This window comes from Sphaerodactylus townsendi, linkage group LG11, assembly GCF_021028975.2.
Source record: "Sphaerodactylus townsendi isolate TG3544 linkage group LG11, MPM_Stown_v2.3, whole genome shotgun sequence".
NCBI classification, from domain to species: Eukaryota; Metazoa; Chordata; class Lepidosauria; order Squamata; family Sphaerodactylidae; genus Sphaerodactylus; species Sphaerodactylus townsendi.
The window spans coordinates 27,638,499-27,665,838 of record NC_059435.1 but is presented as its reverse complement, the minus strand read 5'-3'; the positions used below and the strand labels follow the sequence as shown (position 1 = coordinate 27,665,838).

The window sequence follows — 27,340 nt, the reverse complement described above, 5'->3', positions numbered from 1 at the left end:
TGGCAGTTTATCCAAGCTCCAGTTAATATTTAGTGCTTATCAGGGAGTGCTATTTGTTTGATGAAGTGGGGATTGTTTAGCGGAATGGTTTTTAATTTGTGACTTTATATGCTATAAGCCGCCCTAAGCCTGCAAGGGGAAGGGTGGCGTAAAAATGCAAATAAATAAATAAATACAATAGAGTATGTATATTTAAAGAGTTCTCCTGACTTTCTAATTGGTCAGAATAATCAGGGATAATACTGAGGACTGGAACAGGAGATTTGATGAGTGTGGAGACATTTTTCCTAGTAATTATTGGAATTTTTGAAAAAAAAATTGAAATACAGACAATATTTATTTTCATGTCAAACCTGATATTAAATTGATTTAACTGATTTAACAACATAAAATTCCTTACATCTTTGGCTTGTTTCTACTGAAATAAGTTTTTCCCCCCACTGCCCAAATTATCTGGATATACTGGCTATATTATTGTGTGTAATTTCTGCGATGAATCAGGCTTCAGGGGCTCAGCAGGCCTTCTGCAATACAATCAACTTCTAGTTCCAGCAAACATCGTAACTGTGTGAATGACATATATTCTCCCCTTTCAAATGTCGTTTCCCGCCTTTTAAAAAAACTAGGATTGTGCATTATTGAATCAACATTTGTGAGTGAGTCATCTGCAACCTTGATGTCTGCCAATTATCCCAATGGCTTCCCAGAAGATGAGCTTATGACGTGGCAGTTTGTCATCCCCCCTGCTATGAGAGCCAGTGTCTTCTTCCTCAACTACACCAAACCAAATTGTGAACGGAAGGAACAGAGACTGGAGTACTCCTTACCTGGGAACGATAACCCTGAGGTGTATTCCCTGAAAGATACACAGCCAATGAATATTCCCGGGAGCTTCAGCCTTTCCTTGCAAGGCTGTGATCAAGATGACGGGAACCCTGGGGCTCTTCGCCTGCTTTTTAAAGTTGATGTTCACTCCCCTAAAAATGAGAACAGTAAGTGCTTTTCTTTTCTTTCCTCTCTTCCTGACCTTTTCAGTTGTGAGTTTCAATTCTGAATTTTTTATTTTTCAAAATTATGGAATACACAACCTAGCTGGGTAGGTTTAGATTTAATGTCAAATCATGGCTTTGGGTTATGACAAGAACCCTGAAGGAACCTCTAGGCTCACTTGCATGATTTTTTTAACCCCTTTTCTCTTCTTGAGTTGCATAAGAATATTTAGTAACTTCCTGTGGTATTCTGGCTTGCTGACACATCTGCATGTGCAAACAGGAACAAACTACTATATGGATTCATGTAGTATATTTCATGGTTTGAAAGAAAAATACAAATCATATTTTGCAAATACTGTTTGCACGTTTATGGTAAAATGGGATTTATCACAACCTCAAAATAATGAAGAGGGGGAAGAAGAGTTTTGGATTTATACCCCACCTTTCTCTCCTGTAAGGAGACTCCAGGTGGCTTGCAAGGTTAAAACAACAAGATAAAACAATGGTAGCGTAGCATTTAAAGCAAACAGCAAGCAAAGAACAAAACGAAAGTGTTGCTGACCAGACTGGCCGGCAGACTTGAACAGCTTCAATATAGCTACGATAACAGGCAGGAAACAAAGATATGCTCAGCTAGTGCAGAGTAACAGGGCTGACAGTAAAGATGGAATGAAGAGGCAAGTGAGAGTGTTGAAGGGCAATTATACAAAATTACCGATGAGTTGGCGCAAATAGACCAATCACACTCTCACAGCAATTTGCAAAGTCAGCATAGTGCAAAGACATTGTTAATACCAGGTGAAATGCTTGAAGATCATTAAAGTCCTAATTGGAAAGAAAATGCAGCTGGGATGTGACTTGTAGCTCAAACAAGTTAGGAGAAATTAAAGTAACAAAGGCAATTCCTCCACAAGCTCCTTTCCCTTCCTCTCCCTACAACAGACACCTTGTGAGGTAGGTGGGGCTAAGAGAGTTCTGAAGAACTGTGACTAGCCCAAGGTATGTAGGAATGTAGGAGTGCAGAAACACCTCTGGTTCACCAGATAAGCCTCTGCCACTCAGGTGGAGGGGTAGAGAATCAAACCCAGTTCTCCAGATTAGAATCCACCTGCTCTTAACCACTACACCACACTGGCTCTTGTGGGGAGAGGAATCTATTATTTTCTTCGCTGGGCTAGAGTGCGGGATGCAAGGATCACCTGCTCATGTAGTAGCCAGCTATGGTTTGCTATTAAGAGTGGACTAAACCAATGAGATGGCATGGCTTCCTGAAGGCTAGAAAACAGTGGCTTATGCAAATTCACTGTGGACTTTATAGATCAAGCAAATACATGGATACTGTGTTTCACTGAAAGAAGTACAAAATGTTATCACAGAAATTCTTAAATACAAATGTATTTTGTATTTAAGCCACGCTGTGTGACACTTAGGACAAATGCACAAGTATTAACATGAGAGAGAGCCAGCGCACTGTAATAAACATTGGGCACTATTACAACAGGTCCATGATAAGAATAAGAACTATAGATAGGATGGTTTTTGGAAAGTATTTCTGTTTGCTCTAACACCCCGAAGTATGGTGTATAAGCAATACAATACAATAACCTTTATTAGGCATAAATTAAGAAGTTGTTTACGGTCTGACCGGAAACTGTTAATCAGGGATGGCAACAAGTTGACAAAAGCAAAACAAATTATCAAAAGGAAATAAAAGTTAAATTTTCTATAAAATATTTATTAAGAAAATGGATAAAAGCATAAATATACAACGTTAAAAATATGGTGTATAAGCCAGATTGGAAAGGTATTTGCAGTGCCATCCTAAGAATGCTTTCCTGGGAGTAAATCCCATTGAGATGAATAGACCTGCTTAGAATTATGCTTTCAGTTGCTTTCCCATTCTGTAAATTACTATACTGTGTATATTTTTGTTACTCAAAGCTTGCTTTTTTTTAAAAAAAAAACCAAACCCTAATAATAATTGTTTCAAATAAGGTCCTTCCTTAGTTACTGACATCCAAACCCTTTGCCTCCCAGTTTGTCACAATCTCAGTGTGATGAAAAATAGTTGCCAGTTGTGGGGACATGGAGGGCTATGACATCCTGTGTGTCACTTTGTTGCTTTGGGGGGAAATCTGAAAGTGCCACAGGATAGCTCTACAAATTGCTAGAAGCTCCATGGTTTTCAGCGATTCCTAGAGCTTCCCCACAATACTTCAGGGTCTTCCCCTCCCCCCATGAAAGTGACATGATGGACTACAGGATGCTGACTTAAATGATTTTTTATCACCAACACTTAAAGCAATCAACTAAATGGTTCTCTTTGTCCACTCCCTACTCCTTTCTTCCTCCCAAGTGTTCTGAGGGTAATTTGTACATTGCTGGATTTCTCTTCCAGACAATCAGGGTACAAAGAGGGTTGGCCAGTATGGAAAAAAGGACCGACTTTGTCACATTTGTCTAATGAGTTGCCCACTTGGAGTGATGTTCTGCCTTATCTGAATGTATCCCTTCCAGTTTCCAACTGCAGTATGTTGTGTGTAGACTCCCAACTTTCGACAGTTATGTCTAAAAAAACAAATGTTGCATTCATAGGGATTTCTCATAGTTGTGACACGTGAGGCAAGAGAATGAGCAGATCAGGGGTTCATTCTGCACAGCACAAAAAAAGACATCTGTGGGATGTCTTAAAAAGAGGTGACTGCCACTTTTCAGATTGCACACCCAAAATAAGATGTTGGGGGAGGTCTTTAAAACAGGCAAGTTCAGAGTGCTTTCCAGACAGCAAGGCGTCAAGGGGGGAAAGAACCTGTTTCTTACTCGACTGTTTTGCTCTCTGGTCAGTTTCACCTTCACCTTGCACCTGTCGTTTTGTGTGCAGCTGAAGGAATTCTCTCTGCAGCCATTTGCTGAAGGTTGCCCCAGGATGTTTGCTCTGCAATCCTGGGTGCCCTTTCAGCCCAAAAGTACATAGGTGTACTCAGCTGGGTCCTGCCAATTCTGGCAATGTATAGTTTTCTTTAAAAAAATAATTGGAGGAGCTGTCTTATGCAGACATGCAGACATGCATAAGAGAATCCTAGCCATTTGGAGGACTGCCATTGAAAAGCACTGGGACTGCAGAGGACAGGTCTATTGCCAGTTGAGAGTGGTCTACCACACACTGCATGTGGATTAGGGGGAAAGGGTGCACTTTGAAGTGTTCTCCAAAAAAGATGCCTTGAGCATTCTGAGGATGTCTTGGGAAGAAAGCTGTGCAAAGTGCCTTCCCAGGACATCTTATTTCGGCTGCGCAGAATAGATCATAGTTCCGAGAAGAGAAAATAGTTCTGTCAGAGAGAAGATGTAACTTTCACTCATTTTCTGTTCAAAATTTTCACTGTTACAAGCACAAACGATCTAAATAAACTTTCTGTAGTGCATTTTTTCTGTAATTCATCAAATCCTGGAAAATTACCGATAATGCCTTTCTCTGTGTAAGAACATCATGATGCATCACAATTTTTAAATGACCTGATTGGATCTCCTTTCCTTTTTAGATATATCCTTCCCTGTTGACCTTAGGCAGGACAAAGCGAATGTTACCTTTTATTCAAACTATCTACAATCTGGATCACAGAACAAACCTGCCTGCTTGATCTGTCGAAGTGCTAGACACTGTGGACCCAATGTGACGTTACTTTCTGGTGACTTATCTTCGATAACCATTCTGTGCCACAAAAAGGATATATCCAGCAACGTAAAGATGACTGCTGAAATGTCTATAGGTATGAGGAAAATGTCCTGTATTTCTTGATATGAAAGTAAAGGGAAACATCTATTTCTCCAAGGACTTGCTTCTCATTGTCATTTGAACCCAGTTCTTATCCACTGCTGGCCCAATGTAGAGACTGAGGTTTCAAACAGTATCTTTGTTGTTGTGGGTTTTCCAAGCTGTGTGGCCATGGTCTGGTAGATCTTGTTCCTAATGTTTCGCCGGCATCTGTGGCTGGAATCTTTAGAGGTGTATCACAGAGAATGTGGTTGCCTTCATGGATTGATACACCTCTGAAGATGCCAGCCACAGATGCAGGCGAAATGTTAGGAACAAGATCTACCAGACCACGGCCACAAAGCCCGGAAAACCCACCACAACCGGTTGAAGCTGGCCGTGAAAGCCTTCGACAGTACAGTATCTTTACTGTTTTGCTCATTTCAAATGGGGACACAAAGTCCACACTCATTTCCAGAATTTCCTTGTTTAAATAATCCATTGGGAAAGAACTTCAATGTTACTTTATTTAACATCAACTATGATGTATTTTGGACCTTTCTTCAAACAGAACTCTCTGCAAAGCTTTCATTAACAATGGGAATTACCACACAGACTTAATTGTCTATATTCATTTGTATTTCTGTATCTTGTGTATTTTCTTGTTATGTATCCTAAATATTTATCTCCTTGCTTTAAATGAAACTGGTGATACTTAGTTGGGTGTAATTTTACTTTGTGGGATGGGCTTTCTGGTTCATATTATCATGTTTACATTATCATATTGAATGCAGAAGCTTGTGGTTGCCTTCATGGATTGACAGACATCCCGAGTAGAACTACAACCATGACCAGTATGGCTGTGGAGCAGCAGAAATGTCATATCATCTGCAGCACTCAAGGAATTTCCTAATCTCAGGCCCCTTCCGCACATGCAAAATAATGCATTTTCAAACCACTTTCACAACTGTTTGCAAGTGGATTTTGCCATTCCGCACAGCTTCAAAGAGCACTGAAAGCAGTTTGAAAGTGCATTATTCTGCATGTGTGGAATGAGCCTCAGTGATTTTTTTTTTTACCCTTACCCTTTCTAGGGATCCAGACTTCCAACATTTAATTTACAGAAACCAGGGCCTCAACAATGTTGTTGTCGTTACCTAATAATGCCCCAAATATAGTGTTGCAAGAGTTTAGTGAGCATTCATTTATTAAAGCTATACATGTCGTTCCAGTTATTTTGGAGAGTTTTAATTCCCCAATCAATCTTTTCTTTATTTTCTTTTTAACATTCCAGATACTTCTACAGGCCTGGGGCTTTCCTCAGGTTTGTAGACAAATCTCCCATTTGGCTGTGGATCTATTGTGTCAATTTTTTTTCGTTTCATTTCAGAATTAAATAAAATATATGTATGTGTATGTAAAATTTGCTGGTATTACACCTTTAACATGTATTTCTCTTTTTCTGATGCTTGAGCAGAAAGAGGGGCTTGAACAGAATAATATGAACACTGATTTTGTGACCATTTGCAGTGAATAATTATGACCACAATCCATTGAACATGTCTAAGAGTCCACTTTGGAGGGTTTGCCTCCTTCCCTTGTCACAGTTTTGCCCACACAGTTTTTAAAAGCTCCTGGGTTTGCAGAAGTAGGTTGCTATATGAGGAATGCTGCTTTAGATCTTCTTTCTCAAGCCACAGGTCCTGTGTAGCTATTGTGCTGGTTGCTTGGCTTAAACTGACCTGGTCTGTTATTTGTGTCTGTTTTATTACAGCCTGCCGGAATTCCAGAATTTGTCAAAACAGAATCTTTTCTCTGGTTGTACCCAAGTCTCTTCTTGGGCTGCCTGTCCCACTTGACAAGTTCACTTGGAAGCTTACAGCACCTGAAGACACCAACATACAACTGAGGGCCCCAACCTTTAAACTACAGCAGCATATTCCCAACCAACAACGCAAATGCAGTGGAAGTTACAGTTATACCATCAATGGCACCACCCCAGGGAAGACCTTAGCGTTCGGTATATACTGTCCAGGCGGAGCCATTGAAAAAATCCAGATAAAAAACAATGTTTCCATAAGCCTGAAGACATTTGACCCAAGCTTCAAAGATGTTTATCAGAATCCGGATCTGAAGTTGGTTTTTGTGCCATCAATGAAAGGTAACTGCATTTCACTTTTATACTTTGAATTTAAAAAGAGGAAGGCGTTAAATTTAGCATGGATTTGAACGGGCATCCTCAGAAGAGCCTTGGGTACAACCAGAGAAATTAACATCCCATGACTGAAATCTGTGTATTATTATTTTTGGGGGTAGGAATTCTTCAGTTGTAGTCGATTTTGGAGCTTGTTGGACTGAATTGGCACCTCAGTTTTAGAATGCTCTTCCTACTTTGTTTCCTTTTAGGCACCAGGCCAAAATGTTGCTGCTCATCCAGGCAAGAGAATTAAGACACCAGAAATAGCACAAGCAGTTAATGAAGGTTTAGATGCCTCAGTGCTTACTTGTATGTGCTTTGATTTGTTTGTCATATGCATATCCACCCTGGAAATCAAGATGGCATACACAGAGTTCCCAGGTTGGCATACACAGAATTCCAGGCTGGAAGCCCAACCTACTTAACTTCAGCAGGGTGGCTATATCTAGCCCTGCCAGATCAGCACCTGGACTCAGTGCTCAAAGATCAATATTGGGCAGCCCAATCCAAATCCCCAGGCAGCCAGGGGCGGTGCTTCTGTGGTGCCACCTCGCCACCTCCACAGGGCTTTCCAGTGTCACAGGGAGGCGGAAAAAGCCAAAAACACCCACCCACCATTGGAAATCCCTCCACAGGGCTTAAAGGACTTACACCACCCAAAACAGTGGTGAAAGTCCAGGACCCAGAGCGCGACCAGCTGGGAATGTCCCAACCCCCCTCCCCCTGCTGACATCTGATTAGGACACTAGTGCAACTCTGTGGCAATCCAGACTTCCATCTTTCACTTCCATGGAGATGAGGGGCACCTGGGCACCAGCACCTTTGCTCCCTCCACTTGTGCAGGTGCCCCTTGTGCTGGTGGAGGGGGCACAACCCTCCACTGCTCCCTAAGGAGACTTGGTCCCCCCCATCTGGATTGGGCTCACAATTTTAGATTTTAGCTGAGGTTGCCTAGGTTTTTTTTCCAAAGATTTCTCTGGAATGATGAAAATTATAGACTTGCTTTGAATTTTAAAAACTCCGTGTCTGGTTTCCAAGGTTTACATAGCCTTATTTAAAGAGGGATGTCTGTGGCATCTGAAGAGAGAATGGACAGCAAGTGAAAAAATTAACCTATAATGTTTGTCATTCTCGAAGGCAAAGTGGAGGAGTGCATGTACTAGGATTGTACTAGGGATAGTACTAGGATTGCCAGCAGGGTTCTTCACTGCAGCGAGAACGAGAATTGGGGAAGCAGAGTGATGTCACATGAAGTCACTTCCATTTGTACCCAGAAGTGATGCCATGACACTTTAGGAATTCTCCAGTCTCTATGGTAAAACCCATAGAGATCTGGGGAATTTCTTGAGCACTGTGATGTCACTTCGAAGTACAACTGGAAGTGACATTGCAATGTTACTCTTCACCTCCCACTCCTGATTTTATTCCTGCTAGAGTAAAGAGTGGCAGCAGGAGTCTGGAGATGGGGGCAGGACATTGCCTGCCATGTTGGGTAATCTGGTAACCCTAGATGGTACACTAGTGAAGAAGAGCAGGCTTCTTTCAGGTATATGTGGGAACAGGTCTATTGGTAGAACAACTTGAGTATGTCTTAAGTATCCATCACAGTGCCTCTAATACTGTTGAAATAGAGAAGGACCCTGATTGTTGTGGGGTCTGTTACCTCATCTGTAAACAGAATGATGCAGAGTGAGGAACAAGTTATGGAGGAGTGGTGCTTGAGAGATGGAAAGGAAGTGGTCAGCAGATGAAGGAGCCAAGTAGCTTACTTGGTGAATGGATTGGGAAATGAGATGGCCTGAAACAGTTGCTTCTGGAAGTGGCAACTTCTTGGCTTATCGGCTACCACCCTTCTTAAGATAATTCTGTTACCTTCTCAATCAACCAGACCTTTCTAAAAAGCATGCCAGTTCCTTAATTCTCATGAGATTCCTTGTTCTCATGTCAGTCTGGCTGCCTTTTGCTAGGGCATCCAAAACAGTGGCCAAAGTCTAATAACAGAAAGCGACAAAATGAGAGTTTGGGAAGCCTTACCAGGCATTTGTGGCATATGGAGCTGTTTTTAAAGAGAGTGGGAGTCACAAAGAGGTAAGGAAGATTATCTCCCCTGGTGGGGTTGATCTAGTTACAATTTCATCTCCAGACTAGAGATATCAATACCCCTGGATGAAGTGGCTGCTTTGAAATGTAGATTTTGTAGCATTATACCCTGCTTGTGTCCCCTGCTCAGACACCGCCCCCAAACCATCTCCAGGAATTTCTGAGGCTGAAGTTGGGAACCTTGTGTGTGCAACAGCAATAAAACAGCTCCATCTCCCACAGGGCATACACAGAAGTTAAAAGTTTAAAGGGAGTAGAGATTAATTTTCCTGGATCAAGAATCCTAATAGCTAGCTTGCTCCAGTTAGTAACAAAAACTGTAGGTCCTCAATAACAGTATCATGTTACCAAGAAGTATTGTGGTAGTTTAATATGATAGATAGTATTTATTTTAGCAAGTTGCCTCTTTAAACTGTTATAAAGGTCAGAAATGACTTTGCATATCTGTTTTTTTGTGTCCGTACAGAAGATTGCATTTTCACAGTTACCCCAGCTCCAAAATCCAAAGTTTACTTAGAGACCCCTAACTGGGTCGATGGTCTGCCTCCTTACATGAGTGTCTACTGGAACATCAGTGTTCCAAGGAAGAATACTGCACAGCTTCGATTCTTGTCTGAACGGATGGATGTTTCTTGTGAGGAGTCATGGGCTCATTTCTATGTGAATGAACAAAGACCAAATGCAGAAGAAACTGTACGCCGTAATGATCAGCCACTGCCAAAGTCTCTAGATATGCGTCATAATTTCTGGTTAAACATCACTAACTGTAAACCCAGTGCCAAACAATTTCTTTCCTTGCAGTTCTCAGTGACAATCACTGACAAAAGATCAGGTGAGGTGTTATGTTTTATGTCTGGTTTCAAGTAACAGAATTCACCATGAGGCACCACACAAGGACAGATCAATTCTACCAAGAGTTAAAACTTTTCAGTTTGCTTCTTCCCCTTGCTTCTAATAAGAGAGTGTGGAGAAGAATCTCCCTGCTATATGGAAGACAAAGGATGTACATTTTGGGCCAGAGGCATAGCTCCAAGGGGGTGTGGCGGGGGCATTCTGGGGGTGGGGCAGGACGGGGACAGGACGCACCAATGCACAGGGCGCTTTCCCTCCTTGCTACTCCTCTGTGGGGGGCACACACACTCTGAAGCTTACTATTTCTGAACGAGGAGTTCAAAATAGCCTAGTTTTATGTATTTTCCTCTCTAATCTAAACAAATTTTCAGCCACTTCAGTAAGCTCATATGTGGAAGGTAGTAGTGCTTACCAAACATATTTTGAGTTTCTTAGGTAAATTGTACTTAGATTATTTCACCGTCATGCTTATTATTATTATTTTTTTACAAAATTTGCAACCCAGTCTTTCAGTCCTTGGAAGGCCACCAAGGTGGTTTATTCTTACACACTATAAGGCTGCTTATGTTAACAATCTCTTCTGACTTGAGATCTTAAGCATAAAAAATTCATACATTCAAATGTATAGCAAAGTACAATATTACAGTATTCATATACAGTTTTCATAGGAACCATTGATTGATTAAACCCCATTTTGATAATGCCTTAAACAAATCACTTGTAAAAGATTTTGCAACAGATCAAGGTATTACCGGAGTGGCATTTGCCAACAGAAAAGAGATTAACAGCAAGTTGATATTTAATCAAGATAGGCATGATCCAAAGATCTGGGTAAAGTCCATTGACTGCAAAATAACATGAGATTATCTATAGTACCACACTTGCAATAAAAAAATGATCAGAAAATGGGGTTTCAGCAAAGCACCCGCTCAGTTTTGCACTCTGTACAACATTCTGTGCTGAGTATGAAAGCAAGCTGGAAATTGAAATATGAGGGAAGGGTTGAAGAGGGGGAAAGAAGACATATGTACACAACTGCATAATAACATGGTCCAGATGGGTAACCTTGATCATTATCAGTGGTACTTGATAACTCGTATTTGTAACTATAATGAAGAAGAGATTGTTATCCGCACTCTTCCCCCAACACTTCTGAAAGAATCTCCTTTCAGTGGATGTCAGAGTCTCCCTGGCCATTGGCACTGAAAAAAGAACTTCAGTCTTAAATTAAAAGTACCCATCTAGGCACCACGAGACTCTGATTTCTTATGTCTAGCTTTAGGACTGATTAGGACTAATCAGTTCGTGCAAAACTGTTGGGGCAGGGGAGGGAATGAGCTGTTCAACACTGATTATTAGGCCCAAATTGTATGAACCACTCAATAAAAAGAAATGTGGCTACAAATGAAACTGAAGGCTGCAGTGCTATTTACACTTAGGTACGATTGTAAGTCTCTTCTCGTTTGAGGAAGCAAACTATGCTCTGAGAAGTGCGCTTGAGAAGAGGATTAATTCACTGAGGGGTAATTTGGCTAAAATTTTGTTTAGTGGTACAACTGGGCTACTCTGTGTGGAGGTTGATTGGGTTGACTTGAGGTATTGCTTTTGTTGATGAATGTTGTAAAGGGGAAGTGGGCTGCAGGCAGGCAAGAACTTGGGAGAGCCAGAATCAAGGTGGGCATCATGTAAGACATGGCCAACCAGTCCAGAGTCAGGGCAGGCAGCAAGCAAATGCATGGTCAGGGAAGTCCAAAGTCAAGGCATGAGATCAGGCTGGCTGGCTGAGACCCGGAGGTCAGAGGGAGACCAGGCTCATGGAGCTTACCAGGAAGTATACTGGTTGCAACCAAGCAGAGCCAAGCCCAAGGCAGGGTTTATATAGGAAGTCCTGGTTTCACAGGCTGGGACTGTACAAGGACTTTGTCCTGCTCAGATGCCTCCATTTCACAGAGCCTTCTGCTATACCTAGCAGCAATGAGAGCACTTTTCCTTTTACCCTGTAATTCTAACCCAGGGGTGGCCAACCTATGGTGCTCCAGATGGTCATGGACAAATGGCTGTGCTGGCAGGGGCTGATGGGAATTGTAGTCCATGCACATCTGGGGCACCATAGGTTGGCCACCCCTACTCAGCTGGCCCTTATTTGGCTCCTCTGAGATTGCTGATGGCTCTCCCAGCTGCACAGCATTAGTCTTTGCCTTGGCTTGTAGGGAAGGCTTGGAGCTGACTCTACTTCCTGCACCTCCTCGTGAGAAGCCAGCTCTGGCTCCACTATGTCTTCAGGCTCTACAGCAGAGTCCTCAGTGTCCAGGGACTGCCTCATGACAGGAAGGGTATCAAGCAAAAAAGCGGATGATTTATATTTTCTTTGCACCACCATTAGACTGGCCAGTATGTTTGTCTGAAAAACTCTTAGCATTATGAAACTGACAACTGGAATCTCCAGCTCCCCCAGCCCGAATCTCTTTGAAGAGAATTGGTACAAATATTCGTGTGTGTGTGTGTGTGTTGTGACATAATATTTTTTGTCTCATTTGCCTGGGAATGCATTTTCTGTTGCAACTGATCTTTTAGATAATGTTAGGGTGTCGTACAGATGATTTTACTTCCCTGTCTCTTTCTTCGATTATTTGACTGTCATATACTGAGAACACTGTGTTCTTTTTTTAAAAAAAGAGTACTCCTTGTGTGTGTGTGTGTGGGGGGGGGTTCCTATTCTTAAATTGCATATGATATGGTAGTGGTGGTTGTTTTGTTCCCCTTTATCTTCTTTCAACAGTCATAGGAAAGACAACGCCCTTGATTTTTGTGTGCTGAAACTTCTTGTGTTTTTTCCCCTGGTTTTTAAAAAACAAATAATCTATCCCTCAAGGAGAGGCTCTATACCAGGGGATGTCCAACTCTGGCCCTCAGGACGTTCATGGACTGGCAGGGGCTGATGGGAATTGTAGACCATGAACATCTGAAGGGCCAGAGTTGGACATTCCTGCTCTAGACCCAAGTCCTTCCCTTCCATGTCCTATTATTCTCCTTGCATTTTGCTCAGGGGCATAGATAAATGTGTATAGAGTGTGTGCCCACTTGCTTCTAAAGACACATCACATTTCAGAAGCGGAAAAGTGTGGGAAATGCAGCAGCTGTGATTCCAGATGAGCAGGACCGCTGTAGTTGCATCTCATGGAATAATGTTCTTCCCCTTATCTCTTCACAGATGTGACTGTCATCATTGGCGTGGTGGCTGGTGGGCTAGCAGTGGTAGCAATTATTGGGCTTGCTGTGTGCTGCATTAAGAAAAAGAAGTAGGTTCAGAAGTAGTGTCAAAATGCATTGTGATTGTCAGTGGGAAAAGTACAAGTCTCCCTTCTCATACCTAATGTCTGTCTCATGTTGTCAGAAATCACAGTGCTAATTGCGTTGGGATGGGTGGAAGAATCTAAAACCACAACACAAACTGTTACCTACTGCTGTGCTTATAAAACTGTTTGTAGCCCTGTTCATATGGTTGATTTTTGGCACACCACTCACACACAGTGGATTTGCCCATTGCCCATCTTTTTCCTGATATGCTCGCCATTTTGTATGGGGAAGGGCAAGGCATACATTTTTGATGTATCTACCACTTGGGTACATTCAAACAGAACTCCAGATTTTTGGGGGATTTAATTTGCAAAACCTAAAGTTTACGCACATCATGGAAACTGAATTCATAACCCTTTTCTACACAAAATGGTGATCCTGTTGGGAGACTCACAGAAAGCCTGTGCCTCCATTATTTGGTGTTTGTGTTAAGTTGTGAGCTGTGGTGCAGGAGCACTTTGCAACCCCCCAAGTGTTCAATGCAAGATACCCTTCTCTGCCACACCTTCCCTGAATCAAGATAGCGATGTAAATAAGCTGGAAGAAGTTGTCTAAAGAAAGCGTAACCTGCTATTGCGTTACGCTAACAGAGGAGTGCATAGGGTTAGTTTTTTCCTGGCATTCATCTCAAGCATGGCTAGATGACTGGGGTCCAGAATAGTACAAAGTAAATTGATCCATGTACTACATTGATTGCTGTCTTGCTCCTTGTTTTCTGAATTCCATTCACGATGAAATTGGTTATCCCCCCATGCAGAGGCGTATCTAGGCAAACTGGAGCCCGGGGACAAACCCTGAGCTTGGCGCCCACCCCGCCCCGGCATAGGTGGCCACCCTCCTTCACGATGACCAAACAATGATTTTTTTGCACCAGCTCACAAAACACCCCCCACCCCCAACAAAACATACATGGCTCTCTCCCCACTACTTTCCTAATTGTGTCCTCACACCAACCCTGTGAGGTAGGCTGCTAGCCTGAGAAACAGCTCCAAAACAGTGCAAGGGGAATTAACTTTTAAGCATGTAAATCTCTCACAAGTCACCCCCCATCTGAAGGTTTACCAAGCAAACATCAGCATCATCTCTCACAAATCAACTCCTACCCCAGCAAAACATACATGGCTCCCTCCCCACCACTTTCCTAATTGTGTCCTCACACCAACCCTGTGAGGTAGGCTGCTAGCCTGAGAAACAGCTCCAAACCAGTGCAAGGGGAATTTTAAGCATGTAAATCTCTCACAAGTCACCCCCCATCTGAAGGTTTACCAAACAAACGTCAGCATCATCTTCAGTTCTGGTGCTGCCGGGCTCCCTGCTCAGCTTGCCTTTTCCTGTGCCTGCAGGGTCCGGCTGCCGGGGAGAAGGATTCTGAGTAATGCCACACTTAATTTAAGGCGAATAAGGCACGCTGGGTCAGAGGGAGGGGAGGTGGAGCTCACCAGTCCTGCTCCTGGGAGCCCAGTGGGATTTCTCCCCCACCCTCTGGACACTCCAGGCCACCGTACAGAGTGGGCGGGGCTACGACAGGCACTGGGAGCAGTCTGCTGCTTCAGTGCCTGCTTGCTAGGGCTTGCTCAATCACTCCCTGTGTAGGAGGATGTTTTGGCGCCCCCCCCTCACGTGACCTCAATCGATGCGCCCGGGGACAAGGGGTACCCCATGTCCCTAGGCAAGTACGCCAGTGTCCCCATGTTTGATGTGTAGTATGTGTCAAATCCACAAAGAGAGGCCCTAATCCAAGTTGGTCTTCAGATGCTCAGAGATTGATTCCTTTGAAAACGTTGCTTAATGTAAGGTCCTTTTTGTGTTTGTCAAATTATTTAAAATTAATATAAACCCACTGATTTATACTTTGATGAAGTTTGCCATTTAAAATAGGATGATTTCCATGCCTAATTCTCCCCAAACTTGTTGACCTCTCTTTGTGCAACTTTCCTTTCCTCTTATTGGCGTCCAGAATCACGTTGCTGTTACGAAGCATCACTGCCTTGTTTAGTGTACAGTCAGGGAGGGACAAGCCCCAAGTTGCCCAATACCAACTTGCTTTAAGGAAGACACTTTATGATGAAGCGGTGCTGACTGTTCTCTGTAGGTAACTGTGCTTCACGAATGTCAGGGCCAGTATCAGCAAGATTTAGCCAACCAGAACAAATGCAGAGGGATTCAAAGGGAACTGACTCATATTTATTTTTGACACATGGTGGTCTTAACCTTTTTTCCATTGGTGAATTATGCCTCACACGCAAGAAAATTGCATCAGAGGAAATGCTGAAATAAGGGCCTTTTGTCTGACAGGGCAACGTTTTTTCCCCTGCTCTTCATTTGGTGGCTGTTTTAAACAGTTGTGCGTTGGGGTTGGGGAAAGGTGGAAGACTCTTTCTCTGTATGTATCTTCTGACTGTGGTTCAGCTGAAAACCACAGCAGCTATGGCCCCAGGGATGCTCCCAAGGGACGTAGCTCTTTCCCAACAGTGATCTTATAATCTAGGTGGGCTCCTGAAATGGGTTTAACCTCCCGGCATTTTGAGATGCACTGAGTATTCTATGCCCCCTTTCTATTCTTATTAACATTTTAGGAAGATTTGTGTTATTATTTTGCCTATTTTTTTGCTGAGAAAAACTTACTCTTGTTGCTTAAGGTTCTCCTAGTGTGCTTCACAGGTGTCAGGTTGTAGGTTTTAACAATAAAACCATGTGTTCATTTAATGAACTCACAGATAAACATTGATCATGTATGTAGAACATCGTTTTCGGTGCCAGGCACTAGGCACTTTTCCGCCTTGCTTGTGTGTGTTGTGTGTGTATTGACCACATTTCTGCAAGTAAATTAGATTTTAAACCATCAACTGCAACAAAAAAGAAATTAAAGCTAAAAAAAAGCAACATGTTTGTAAAGTTTTCATTATTTGTTATTTTTACAGGAAAAAGGAAAATCCCCAAACCCCAATGGTGGGGGTGTATAATGCCAATGTCAACACCCAGCTGCCCACAAAACCAGGTATCTTCAAAAAGGGAAGGAAGAAGAACGAGTCTCATGTCTATGCAGTCATTGATGACACCATGGTTTACGGGCACTTGATGGATAGCTTGAGTGGCCCTGGAAATGCTGAAGTAGGCGTGTACAGGCCTTTTACTGGTCCCGTCAGTTCTAAGCCTCCATCCCCACCTCCAATCTCATCTTTCAGGAAAATGTCCAAACTATCTACGACTGAGGAGTCCTTCACACCGATGACTGACAATGAGACATATACCTTTAACCAGCGTGCAATGGGGCCACTTGAGAAGAATGGTGACACCCACGTTAGTGGTAATGGAGATGTGGGCATGTCCTTACTTGGAAAAAAAGAACTGGCAAACTTAGTGGAATAACTATGACACAGAATCTAAGACTTCTTGGACACATAGAAGGAACTATGGTTTACATACGTTTGTAATTTTTTTTTCCTGAAAAGGAATAATTTTAAAGCCTATTTTTATACAGTTTCCTTTGTAAAATATTCCTTGTGGCTCACATCAGTTTTTATAATGTCAGATGATGTACTATGAGCATGGAAATGTCCAGAATGTTGAATATAGCGAAGATGGATGGCAAAGATGCGTTTTGAACTTCCTTTATATTAAATGGACCTAGAAAATTGCATTGCCAAAAAAATCTATTCATTTCTTTGGCTCTTGAAACTGGACTGGCATTGATTTGAAGATTCCATTGCAGAATGAGTACTTTGTGGGGAGGGGAATGGCATAGTTCAAAGCGAGCTTTCCTATTGTGAAAATTTGCCATAGGAAGATGTCTTTTGTTGATAATATAGCTCTAGGTTATGTATGACCTACCATTATGCCTATGTGGACTTCTGTGTGACAAAAGTGATGGTTGTGTTTGCAAATGGGAATTTCCCATCCAATCAGCTGTATAATACATGTGCAATAAAATATTTTATTCATATTTGTCTTTCTGTGGAAACAACTTGGTGAATTTTAACAGTCCGCACTGATGCCTATGAAAAGTCCAGGATTTGTCATACTATGTTCTCTGTTTCCAAAAAGCCAAGTATCTAAAGTGCAGAAATTATTACTTCAGCATTACAACTGTGTTTGAGACACACAGTAGACTCCTTTTATGTTGGTTTCTCAATTTATACAAAACCACAAATAATTGGGACTGGTGCATAAACCAAATATATCACAATATAAGCGCATATATCAAAGGCTACCTTCTATGTTGCAATATACACAGTACACAACTTGTAAACCAATTACACCATCGGTCTCTTGTTTGAAGACAACTTAGAAATAATTGTACAGCTAAATACAGTGATATTGGCAATAATACTTTCAAAAAGAAAAATACAAGATAACTTAATTCCTGTAAGTGTCCTAGAAATTATACTATAAACATTTAAGATGACTTTGGCCAGTATTCCATGTCAGTATCTACAATTACAGAAGCACAGTGTTGTACAAAGCAACAATTAATTGTACAGTTGATTGTAACACGTAGATGTTCCAGTCCTTTACACAATACTGAACTTTCTAACATTAAATCTATCTTCATTTCTTGGTATGGATCTGTCTTGTGCAACATCTACGAAGTTGCATGTACCGGTAATTCCAAGCTGTTTTATTGTGGAAAAAATTCATACACTGTGTTTCTGTTTTTTTTAATCAGCACTTGCAAGTAACAAAAGGAATGGAAAGATAATGTTCAGATTCACTGGAATATTTTACATATCACTGCCATGCAATAGTTTCACCATCAGCAATTAATATGTGAGAAAGTATTTTCATTGGTCTTTGCGAATACTAGTGTTTTGCCTTTATATAGCATCCTGTATGGTTGCATAAGACCTCTTACACCACTGCCGTTTAGTCTGCTGTGGCTTGAATAAGGGAAGTTCTTTCCTGTTTATGTATAGATAGAGTTTAGCTTAAAAAAAATCACAAATTAATAATTAGAATCCAAAAAGCTGTGTGTTCGCACTCAATACAAGAAATGGGAGAAATGCTATGTACTTAAGGGCTTGTATTAACCAGAAGTTAACTCTGATCATTTTATACATTGTGAAGTCATATTTATTTGCATGGCCAAGAGACTTCTCTCTCTCTCTCTCTCTCTCTCTCTGTGTATGTCTGTGTGATGTATATCATAATTTACTTAGTTCACACATAATTAATATTTTTCTACTCTTTGGTATTCATTCTCTTCTCTAAAGTATGCAACCCAACTATAGTTTGATTCATTTTTAAAATAATTTTTTTAATGCTGCAAATTGTACAGGGTTTCTTAGGTCTCATTTTATCCATATGGAAGTAAGTGCTAGGGCTCATGGTTGGCGAAACTTTGGCACTCCAGATATTATGGACTACAATTCCCATCATCCCATGCTGGCAGGGGCTAGTGGGAATTGTAATCCATAACATCTGGAGTGCCAAAGGTTCGCCACCATGGTGCTAGGCTGTGGCCAAATTGTAAAATGAATGAGGTTAGCTTTTGGTTCTGACTCCTCTGCCCCACCCCCCCAAAGTGGTTATAATTGTTGATTTGTTTGTTTTATGTACATATCCTGAAATCTGTCTTGCAAATGTGGAAGTACAATAAAGCACCCACCATTTCTCTTTCAAGTTGTATGACCTCACAATTTCTGGCAGCACACCAATTTCTAAAACAAATTTTCTTTTCGAGTAAACAACATCTCCTCCTTACTATGCTGTTCTGCTGGTATCCTTCTTGCACACCAAACACTATGCAAGAGAGCCTCCTTCAGATTTACAGGATCAGGTGTAATATTAATTCTTTCCCCTCACCTTGGATTGTTACTTTTTTGTCCCTGTTTCTGTAGATTGTCTTTCAGTAACTTATTCACAGTGTATGTATTTTAAAATGAGATCTAAAGTGTTGATGATACCTTTATAAATATTGTTCATGCTTGTAAGTGACTGAAATTCTCATGCTTGCTCTTTTATATTCATACAGCATTATAATTTCTTAAGACCTCTTTGACACAGGCATTTGATTTTATATGCTACAGAAAAAAATGGTGCAATTAATGCATAAGACATTTTTGTGTGCACAAAGTCTGTAAAGTGAAATAAAATGTTTGCCAGATATCCTCTCGCCCTAACTTTTGTGCCCAGTTGAGAAACCTGCTTTGAAGTCTCTCTTTTGATGTGGTGATTCTGCTTGACATGAAATTAGTCTGTGGCTGGTTTGAGGCTGTTTGCTGTATTCAAAGCTCAAATAATGACTCCATTATCAATATCACAGCTATCTGTGTATAACTTTCTATGAATTGTCAGTTTTCATCTTTAATAAGTTTCTTGTGAAAGTTGGGCTTTCCCCATACCACCACAATAAAAGTGGTCACAGGCTTACTTTAAAAAAACAACTCTGGGAATTGACAGAAAGTGTTATGCTGTACAATTCAAAAATAACACTATGGGTTTGACCTTCTGTTGGAGCTTCAAGGAAGAAGGTATTTTGTTCCTGAGAGGGACATGGGGGTGTCTTTAGGAAGAAGAGAATAGGAACTTATGATGATAAAAGGGGGAGAGAAGCCATCTGGGTCCTGTGAGGAGAAGGGTGCAGCTTAAGAAAGAGCCCCAACCGCAGTAGAAATGGGAAAGAAATCCAGCCAGACTGTAGCAAAAGATGAGTGGTTCCAACCTTTTTGAACCTGCGAGAACCTTTGGAACTCTGATGCATCATGGTGTGCGCAGCAACAAAATGGCTGCCACAAAATGGCTGCTGCAGGTGGTGGAACCAGCCACAAAAGGATTGCCACAACTTACTTTCAGTAATATACTGTAGATCCATGTGTCATGCTGGCAGCTGCTCCCAAAGTACAGCCAATCAAATCTCTAGTAATCAACCAAAAGCCTTGCTGAGCAAAAGCCCTACCTGGCCCCAACTACTTCCTAAAACCACTTGGTGGGTGCAAGAAAAAGTGTCAGTAAGCATGCACACTGGGGACCCCGGTACTAGAAACTCACAGAAGATCTCAGCCAGACTGCAAGATTCATCACCTGTTTCGGGCTCATCTTAAATTGTTCTTCCTGAGTTTATGTTGTGTTGTGTTCCTCATCCTTCATTGCTGAACTAACCCCATTTGTCATACATTCCGCTCGTGAATGATAATAGGTCCGTGGTGGCGAACCTTTGGCACTCCAGATGTTATGGACTACAATTCCCATCAGCCCCTGCCAGCATGGCCAATTGGCCATGCTGGCAGGGGCTGATGGGAATTGTAGTCCATAACATCTGGAGTGCCAAAGGTTCGCCACCACTGTAATAGGTGATTGAAAGGGCTGGGATTTGTTTTGAAATTACATATTTTTTTCCATGCGCCTACTGCCTCTCCCATTGAGAAGTGCAGGCTAGTGTTCCAGAGGACCACGGCTGTTTTTTGGCACTGGACTGGAGATGGGGGGTGCAGACATAAGGGAGTTGCCTGCATTGTTCACAATGTAATGTGCCTTGGTCCCTCCCTCTCTTCCTCTCTCTCACCCATGCTTTCCCCTCTCTGGCTTACTGTCAATAAATATGTCTCAATCTCCCTTTCTCTTCCCTCTGTGGTCTCCTCCTCCCCTTCTCTGTCTCTCTTATCCCCTCCCGTCTCCAGCCCTGAATCTCTTCCCCGAGTCTCTCATTGTGCCATTATTGAGTTGTGGGGAAAAGGCTTGGACTTCATGAGTTTTGGCCAGCCCCCCTGTCACCCTTCCCTGCTAGTGGCTGGCCTTACAAGTCTCACCCCACCTCTCAGGAGGTGGGCTGGATGTGGCAGCCTTCCCCAGCCTGACACCATTGGTCTACACCTCTCCGGTGTTCCTAGTGAGTTGGGGGAGTGACAGAACACTGGACAGCTGGGGCACGGTCGTGGCAGAGCCAGTGGAGTTCAGGGCAGCAGTCGCCATTCCCAGACAGGAGGTTTGGGCTCCCATCTTGAGTTTTAAGTTTTTTCTCTCCTGCTAGAATTCAGACAGGACGGAGGAAGTCAGTTGTTCCTCAGCCTTGCCAGGTATCAACTATCAAAGTTTAAGAAGTGCTAATGGCTTCCTGGTCAGACACAGTGAAATGGTCAGCTCAGTTTAACTGGAAATCTGTCCCCTACAAGAGGCATATCTCCCTGAAGGTTTTAAAATTCTGTTACTTTTGAGCTTAAAGAGCCTGCCTTAGAGTAAGATCAGCTAGGACATGTGCAGAATGAAAGGCAGATGAACTGCTTGTTTACACCATTCTTCTCTATTTTTACATCTATTGCTGAATGCCTGTTACATATTTTAGGTCTGATAAATCTACTATTTTTAATGCTGGTAGTGGTTCTTTGTACTACATAGACCACACTACTTGAAATGGGTGCCAGAAGAAAGCAGGTGGTCAGTTGCTAAACTGCTATTTTCCTAGGAGTTTGTAAATGTGGGAAGCAATTCCCTTGGTAACTGCTGAGTAGTGGGAGACACAGGCATGAGGCAGGGCCTTATAGTGGCTACGTGGGAAGGGAAGAGCAGCATGTCATTGGGCAGAACTTGGATGGCCGCTGGTGTTTAGGCATCTCATAAGGCTGAATGGAGCAGGGCTTATGGTTAAGCAGGGTCATTCTGCCACATAATCAGCAGTCACAAAAATGTGTTCGCTATAAAACAAATTGCAGCCAGTTTTCTTAACCAAATGTTGCCCAATAATGCACTTACATTGTTGAAAAGTGATTGGGGATTGTCTTAATCAGTTTTGTTAGTAAATACTTCCCACTGCAGTTTTGTATCTTGATTGCAAGTGTCTTTTTTTTTGCACAGAAACAGTATTGTTTTAAATGTAAAGGTAAGGTAACCATAAACCTTAATGCATGTGCTTTTAGAAGATAAGCTATTTAAAGCTCAATGCTCAGTTTTTCTTTCTTTTTTTGAAACCCGCCTAATTAGATTTTTACAAAACCTAAGCCTGTGATGGATTTGCATTTCTCATATAAATTGGGATCAGCTATTCTGTGCCACTCTTGTGAAATAAAAGCTATTGAGCTATTAGATAATTTATTTGTGATGGGATGGCGCGGGTTAGCAGGAAGATTAGCTTTTCATCAGCTCAGAATGATTCCTTTTATCTCTTTCCTTCATTTTCCTAAGCTAATGGTTTGCCTTTACAAATGTCAAGCACTGCTGAAAGTATGCAGAAACGCGACATTTCTCTAATGTATCCGTATCATTAGTGATAATTGCACTTAATGTGGTCTTATCATAAAGTACATTAGAATACTCTGCTTTTTATTTTCAAATAAACTGTGAACAAAAATGTAGGCTGGAAGCTACATTAGACAATTGTTGTGAACATGCTTCCCAGATTAGCATTTTAGATTGGACTCAGTCACTGAAATAATAACATCCATTTTAAGGATAGAAATATTTCATCTGAAAAGGAGTCACAACATTCTTCTGAACCAGGCTCAATTTTGACTCAGGTTGGACTTTGTAAAACGTCTCCTTTGCTTTGCCATTGATGGGTGTGAATATATAATTTCTGGTTAGATACCACTGCCAGAACCGGTAGCTAATTTTTTCTAGTTCGGAGAACCGGTTGTAATCCCACCACTGAGTCCCACCACCGGAAGTTCGGAACCGGTTGTTAAATTATTTGAATCCCTCCACTGATTCCATACCTCCTCAACCTGTAGCTTTAAAAATGCAAAATGTTACAGTTGTGGACTGATCGGCCTCTTTAGCAGAGACAGTAGGACTAAGACACACAAAGTGAAGCATCAGGCCAAAACTCACAGGATATATCCACTGAAGGAGCAAAGTTCTGTAAGTGTAGTTGTAGTTTACACTCTGACTGGGACAAAAATTCCCCTAGTGGACCATATTTGCATTACTTTGGATGTGAACAACAAGAAGGTGTCCTCTGAATTGGGCACAGATGGCAGCGTAACTCTTATGAGGACCGGAGGAGAAGTAAGGATGTCACCCTCCAGGTGAGACCTGGGGATTCCCCAGAATGATGGCTCATCTCCCAACTGCAGGGGTCTGGTACCCTGGAGAAAATGTATGCTTTGGAGGGTGGGCTCTATGCCATCGTATCCCACTGATGTCCCTCCCTGTCCTCCCCAGGCTCCATCCTGAAATCTCCAGGCATTTCCCAACCTGGATTCAAGAGGGGAGGCACCCTTGTTGCAGCTTAGTACAATTCAGTTAAGATACAGGAGTAACACTTAAGTTGCTTGGTGAAGTTGCTAGGTGTCCTACAAACAGAGGCGTATCTAGGAAAAATGGAGCCCAGGGACAAAATCTGAATCCGCTCCAGCGATGCCCAGGTCTAACGCCCAGAGCCCAGATCTACTGCCTGGGGCCCCATGCCGGTGTCCAGGTCTACTGCCTGGAGCTCACACCGGTGTCCAGGTCTACTGCTCAGAACCAGCGGCTGCCCGGAGCTGGTGCTGGTGCCCAGGTCTATGTGTGCCCGGGGACATGGGTTAACCCATGTCTCCAAGGACTTAGGTAAGGGGGGGGCTTTCTTGGGTCCAATCCCCCCATTGCATGTCCGAAGCTCCGCCCTCCGTTTGTGGGCTTTGGGGTATTTTTTAGTGTTTTTGGTTTTTGGCCTGCAGTGGGCGCAGTTTTTAGGCTAGTAGCACCAAACTTTCAAGGATTGTTTGGGAGACTCTTTTGAGTTTGGGAGACACTACCCAGGTTTGGTGAGGTTTGGTTCAGGGGGTCCAAAATAATGGACTCCCAAAGGGGGTGCCCCCATCCCCCATTGTTTCCAATGGGAGCTAATAGAAGATGGGGGCTACACCTTTGAGGGTCCATAACATTGGACCCCTGAACCAAACTTTACCAAACCTGGGAGATATCATCAGGAGAATCTCCTAAAGATACCCCAAACATTTGGTGCTGCTAGCTTAATAATTGCACCCCTGACAGCAGGCACCCCAAAAATCTCCCCAGATTCTCCTTTTAAATCCACCCCCCTCAGCATGGATTTAAAGGGAGAATGTAAGGTCCCCAGTTTAAACATTGAAAGTGATGCTGTTTCAGGGTGGGGGATAATCCACCCAAAAACAGCATCAATTTCAATGTTGTTTTAACTGAGGAGCCCAGATTCTCCCTTTAAGGTGGATTTAAAAGGATAATTTGGGCTCTCTAGTTTAAACACCATTGAAAGTGATGCTGTTTGGGGTGGATTCCAGCATCACAGTGGCAACACCAGGCTCCATTTCCCTAGCTATGCCTCTGCCCAGAGGGGAGGGCAGAAGGAGCTGCCGGCTGCCAGCTGGGAGCCCAGCTGGTGGGGGGTGGGGGAGGGCAGGGAAGGGAAGGGGAGTCTGCTGTCCCCGGCCTGGGGAAGCTGCTTTTGTAAGCACTGGGGCCAGGGGCGGGGCTTGGGGAGGCGTGGCCATGCCCCAGGGGTGGGGGGCATAGCCCCGCCCCCAAGCCCCCCCCATAAAAAATCTATACCTACATCCCTGCATGTCTCCATAGGTGGTACGCCCAGGGGTGTAACGAGGCAAACTGGAGCCCCGGGCAAAACCTGATGGATGCCCCCCCCCGCCATAGGCGGCCACCCCACCACAACCAAAACATTTTTTTGCACCAGGACATTGGTGCCTGCAGGGGATACATTTTTAGACATATCGGCACCAAAACTTCAGCGTATCATCAGGAGACTGTCCTTATGCTACCCACAAGTTTGGTGCAGTTTGGTTCAGGGCGGACAAAGTTATGGACCCTCAAAAGGGTAGCCCCCATCTCCTTAGCTCCCATTGGAAAGAATGGGAGATGGGGGCTAAGGCAGGTGTGCTAAGGCAAGTGTGCTACGGTGTGCTAAGGTGTGCTAAGGCAGGTGTACTAAGGTACATGCTAAAGGCAAGGTGTACTAACAGGTGTACTTTAAAGGTGTGCTAAGGAGAGGTATACCAAAAGGTGTACTAAGGTTATTGCAGAAGGCAGGTGTACTAAGGTGTATTAAAGGTGTGCTAAGCCAGGTGTACTAAATGGGTGCCAAGGCAGGTGTACTAAGGCAGCAGGAGTGATACTAAGGGGGGTACTAAAGGTGGTGTGCTATAGGAAGGTACTACTAAAGGGGTACTAAAGGTGTGCCAAGGCTTGAGTTGTACTAAAGGTGTACTATGAGGAGTGCTAAGGGCGAGGTGTACTTTAAAGGTGCACTAAAATGTGTAGCTAAGACGCAGGTGTACTAAAGAAGATGTACTAAGGTGTTAGCATACAAAGGCACTGGAGTATACTAAAATTAGGTGTACTAAAGGTTATTGCCAAAACACAGGTGTACTAAGGTGTTACACTTCAAAGGCAGGTGTACCTAAGAGTTACTAAAAAGGTATCCTAGGCAAGGGCAGATTGTGCTACTAAGATGTACCCTAAGAAGTGTGCTTTAAGGCAGGTGTACCAAAAGGGTATACTCAAGGAGGCAGGTGTAATAAAGGCAGGTGTACTAATGTTGTGTGCTAAAGGCAGGGTGTACACTACAAAGGTGAGACTAAAAGGTGTGTTAATGAAGCTGTACTAAGGTGTACTAAGGCAGGTGTACTGAGGCAGTTGTACTAAGGTGTATTACAAAAGAATTGCACTAAGGCAGATTAATGTATTAAAGGTGTGTATTAAAGGTAAGGATGTGATTAAAAGGTTATTACTAAGGCAGGAGTGTATTAAAAGGTGCCTACTACAAAAGGTTATTACTAAAAGGCAAGGTGTATTAAAGGTGTAGCCGCTAAGGTGCACTAAAGGCAGGTGTCTTATTAGGGATTGTATTAAAGGTAGATGTATTAAAAGGACAGTGTACTTCACAAGGCAGGTGTGTATTAAGGTTAAGGTGTAGTTAAAAGGTCGTACTAAGGCAGGTGTCATTAAAGGTGTACTTCAAGGCAGGTGTATTAAAAGGTGTATGATACTAAGGTAGTACTAAGGCAAGGTGTGGTAAGGACTAAGGCAGGTGTATTAAAGGTGTACTAGAGCAGGTTGTATTAAGGTGTATTAAAGGTGAAGGTGTATTAAGGTGTACTAAAGGCAGGTGTATTAAAAGGTGTTACACACTAAGGCCAGGTGTATTAAGGTGTATTAAGGATGCACTAAGAGCAGGTGTATTAAGGTGTAAATTAAGGTAAGGTGTACTAACAGGGTGGTACTAAGGCAGGTGTATTAAGATTTGCCACTAAAGGCCTTGAGGAGTCAGTACTAAGAGATTACCCCTACAGGGTGTACTAAAGGCAGGTGTATTAAGCTGTATAAGGGGATGAAATTACTAAAGGAGCAAGGTGTGTAGTGTTAGGTGTGATTAAGGTGTACTTCAAAGACCTTGCAGGTCGTATAAAAAAAAAGGTGTACTTTAAGGAGCGAGGGTGTATTAAAAGGTGTATTAAGGTGTACTAAAGGCAAGGTGTATTAAAAGACAATGTACTAAGGTGTACTAAGGCAGGTGTATAAAAGGAGTGTACTAAGGTGTACTAAAGGCAGGTGTATAAAGGTGCTACTAAGGTGTACTAGAGGCAAGGTGTACTAAAGGTGTACTAAAGGTGTACTAAAAGGCAAAGGGTGTATTAAGGTGTACCTAAGGACAGGTGTATTAAAGGTTAGTGATTTAAGGTGTACTAAAGGTGTTCAAAGAGCAGGTGTAATTAAAGGTGTGATTAAGGTCAGTACTTGCTAAGGCAGGTATGATATTAAAAGGTGCACTAAAGGCAAGTGTGTATTAAAAGGGTGTGGCCATTAAAAGGTGCACTAAGAGCCCAGGTGTATTAGAAGGTGTACTATGGCAGGGTGCTGGGCAAGGTTGCATTAAAAGGTGTACTAAGGCAGGTGTATTAAGGTGTACTAAGGCAGGTGTATTAAGGTGCACTAAGGCAGGTATATTAAGGTGTATCCATAACTCTGGACTCTCTGAACCAAACCTCACCAAACGTGGGGGGGTAGGATAAGGACAGTCTCCTGATGATACGCTGAAATTTTGGTGCCGCTAGCCTAAAAACTGCGCCCCCTGCAGGCCAAAAATGGAAAACCACTAAAATACCCAAAAACGAACCCAGCATTTTGATGCCCCCCACAAGGTGATGCCCTGGGCAGCTGCCCACCTTGCCCAATGGGCATTATGCCAGT

General features: G+C 42.6%; 1 protein-coding gene across 1 annotated transcript in view; it reads left to right on the top strand.

Annotated features, from left to right (window-relative positions):
* The window catches only part of CDCP1 (CUB domain containing protein 1), a 39,779-nt gene extending 20,425 nt beyond the window's left edge, over positions 1-19,354 (top strand). Inside the window, exons 4-9 of the mRNA XM_048511748.1 lie at positions 627-992; positions 4,532-4,759; positions 6,518-6,904; positions 9,507-9,872; positions 13,104-13,191; positions 16,171-19,354. Of these exons, the coding sequence (XP_048367705.1) occupies positions 627-992; positions 4,532-4,759; positions 6,518-6,904; positions 9,507-9,872; positions 13,104-13,191; positions 16,171-16,618 (1,883 nt within the window). The 3' untranslated portion in view covers positions 16,619-19,354. The remainder of the gene's footprint in view (positions 1-626; positions 993-4,531; positions 4,760-6,517; positions 6,905-9,506; positions 9,873-13,103; positions 13,192-16,170) is intronic.
* Positions 19,355-27,340: the final 7,986 nt, after the last annotated feature.